At 39.3% G+C, this 2,718-nt stretch overlaps 1 protein-coding gene across 1 annotated transcript in view; it reads left to right on the top strand.

Moving 5' to 3' along the window:
* Positions 1-2,718, top strand: part of LOC106011939 (neo-calmodulin-like) — a 45,252-nt gene that overhangs the window by 6,485 nt on the left and 36,049 nt on the right. Inside the window, exons 2-3 of the mRNA XM_035970104.1 lie at positions 69-99; positions 1,752-1,952. Coding sequence (XP_035825997.1) covers positions 69-99; positions 1,752-1,952 — 232 coding nt within the window. The remainder of the gene's footprint in view (positions 1-68; positions 100-1,751; positions 1,953-2,718) is intronic.

Raw genomic sequence — 2,718 nt, 5'->3', positions numbered from 1 at the left:
CACACACACACACTCACACAAACATACAATTAACAATAACAAAAGTGAAACTTTTTTTCTGTTTTCAGGCGGACAGACTGTCTCACGAGCAAATCGCTGGTAAGACGTCTACTACCACTTAAACTTATCTTTTGTTTTTCAATTTTTAGCGCGCTTCCATCTCAGAAACATGTCTAATACATTGGCCCCTTCACTTGTTCGGATTTTTGCTTGTGTGTTGTATTCGCAGATTCACTGCTATTCTTTGTTCACATATCTATGCACCTCTTATAAGGACGTTTAGTTTCATCATGCAGGCCCTTTGTACACAAGCTTGAATACAATCAGGGCAGACTGCTCAGTTGTTCGTACATCAAGGTAACATTAGTTTTATATTGGTACAATTCCTTTAGCTTCTTTCTTTTCTCTCAATTACTACTTTATTTACAGTACTTAGTTAGAAAGATGGATAGAAAGATAGATGGATAGATAGATCGATAGATCGAAATATAGATAGACAGACATGTTGACTTGATAAAGCGTCCAGTCTTCGAAAAGACCCGAAGGCTCTTACATAGAGAATGAGAAACGAAGTTTGTTACGATCGCTTTTTTCTTTCAAGTGTGTCTACACTGAAGGTCGGAAAGTCACCGATGGTGTTTGTCCAGCTTTAGGGCCTTGACAGACGAGATGTAAAAATCGCAGCAGTAGTTAAAGCGCAATCTGGTGGTGCATGCACTGTGGGCAATGGGTACGGTCACTCGAGCGACACGCGATGTTTTCAGTCCTGGCGTAGCAGACGTCTGTCGCCCAATTTCTGCTGTGCCGCGACACACCATTGTTTTAGTGAAGCACACAGTTCAATGGATGCGGACACACGAGATGTATTGATACTACAATACTGTGTTTTTTTATCGCTTCTCATTCAACACGACAATATTTACAATGCCACCGTCTCTTCTTATCACGAAACAGAGCGTTTAATTTTGGAATAAAAGAGTAGAAACATCATTTGGGACAACACAAATGAGGAAAAAATTTTTTTTTTAACAATGTCAATTCTTCAAATGAGGTTTTCTGGATACGAAAGTAATTGAAGAATTTGGACTCATCTTCTTGAAGCTCTTCATATAAGGTGTAAAACTGTCTTCGTATAGTATAGTATGGGGTTTTACGGCGCTCGCAACTGCATAAGGTCATATGAGCGTGCCCAAAAACTGTCTTCTTAGTAATCTGTGAGAAACAATGGGATTATCACAAATTCTTTTTTGTCGCTTTCTTTTTTTTTAAAGATTCTTCTCAACACCATGACCAAAGTCACCCTGACTCTCTGATCGTCCATGTTGAACTGAGCAGTAGCGTAAAATGTCGCCCAGTGGGGCTGCCACACAAAGTAAGCGACTCTTTCTGCGCAGAAGTTTCTTACAGATAAATTCTTTTTTTTTATAACTGTGTCAATAGTATCAGTGTTTGAGGAGCATGAAATCACACATATCTTAATCATTGCACATTTAGCACCATTTTGTATGCTTTGAAAGTTCCTGCCAAAGAGAGGGAAAAATTATGCTGTAGTCGGAAACATTCTCAAAAGGAGTACTGCACTACTCTTTTTTTTTTCTTTTTTAATTGCCATGGTCATAATTGAGTTGGGTTTTTTTTTAATTTAAAAAGTTTCTTTAAATTATTTTTTAATAAGTTTTTTACAAAAATCATAATTGAGGGAGTTCTTTTGTTTAAATGTACCTTTGATATAACACAACATTTTTATCCAGAGTTCAAAGAGGCGTTCAGCCTGTTCGACAAAAGTGGCGACGGCACCATCACCACCAAAGAGCTGGACATTGTCCTTAGATCCCTGGGACAGAATCCCACAGAGGGCGAGCTACGGCACATGATCAACGAGGTGGACCAGGACGGTGAGCTAATGTCTTTGCAAACCCGTTCTTTGAGAGATCACACATCGTATCTTCAAAGTAGTGGCGTTCTTTTGAGGAACTCAACCCCCCCCCCTCCCCCACCACAAAATCCACTAAGGGTGGGGGGAATGACAAATATACACAATATGAACAGAGTCTACCTCTCTAGTGATAGAACAACATTAGCTGGCTTCTGGTGCTCTACACAAGGTGTTCGTTACCATGGATGGGGGTCTCACGAACTTCCTATTTGGCTCGGTTCTTTTTGGGAGATGGACGTTAATCTCGGAGGCCCCGCCTATTAAATGACCTAATAATGTTGATGGGGGCGTTAAACCTATACCATTTCACATTTCACCTTGTTGGGGGAAAACAACTTACCCCTCAAGACAAAGCACCATTTTTAAATACTATTTCTTGAAGCTGCGGTTTGTTGAAAACTGTTTGTGGTGGTCATGTGTGCATACTGCGCTCGTTGAAAACATATTAGCAGCCAAAAACATAAAGGAGAAGCCGTTATCAAGAAAACTTGGAGCGTGATTTTTTTTATAGCAATTGTATCAGCTCAAAAGTTCGAGATAAGCTTCGTGGGGGCTATACTGTTTTTTCTTAACATAAGTTAGGTGAATTAAGTTCTTAATAGCATGTATGGTGTATACGTAGAAATAATTTATTCTGTTGAAAAATAATTTACTCTGTAGAGGAATATGCAATACACTCCAGTGAGATCTATCAGGAGAGGAGGAGGAGAAGGAAGGAAGGAAAAAAAAAAGAAGAAGAAGAAGAAGAAGAAGAAGAAGAAGAAGAAGAAGAAGAAGAAGAA

This window comes from Aplysia californica, unplaced genomic scaffold, assembly GCF_000002075.1.
Source record: "Aplysia californica isolate F4 #8 unplaced genomic scaffold, AplCal3.0 scaffold00220, whole genome shotgun sequence".
Taxonomy (NCBI): Eukaryota; Metazoa; Mollusca; class Gastropoda; order Aplysiida; family Aplysiidae; genus Aplysia; species Aplysia californica.
The sequence above is the reverse complement of the archived record's forward strand: the minus strand, read 5'-3'. Positions and strand labels throughout refer to the sequence as shown.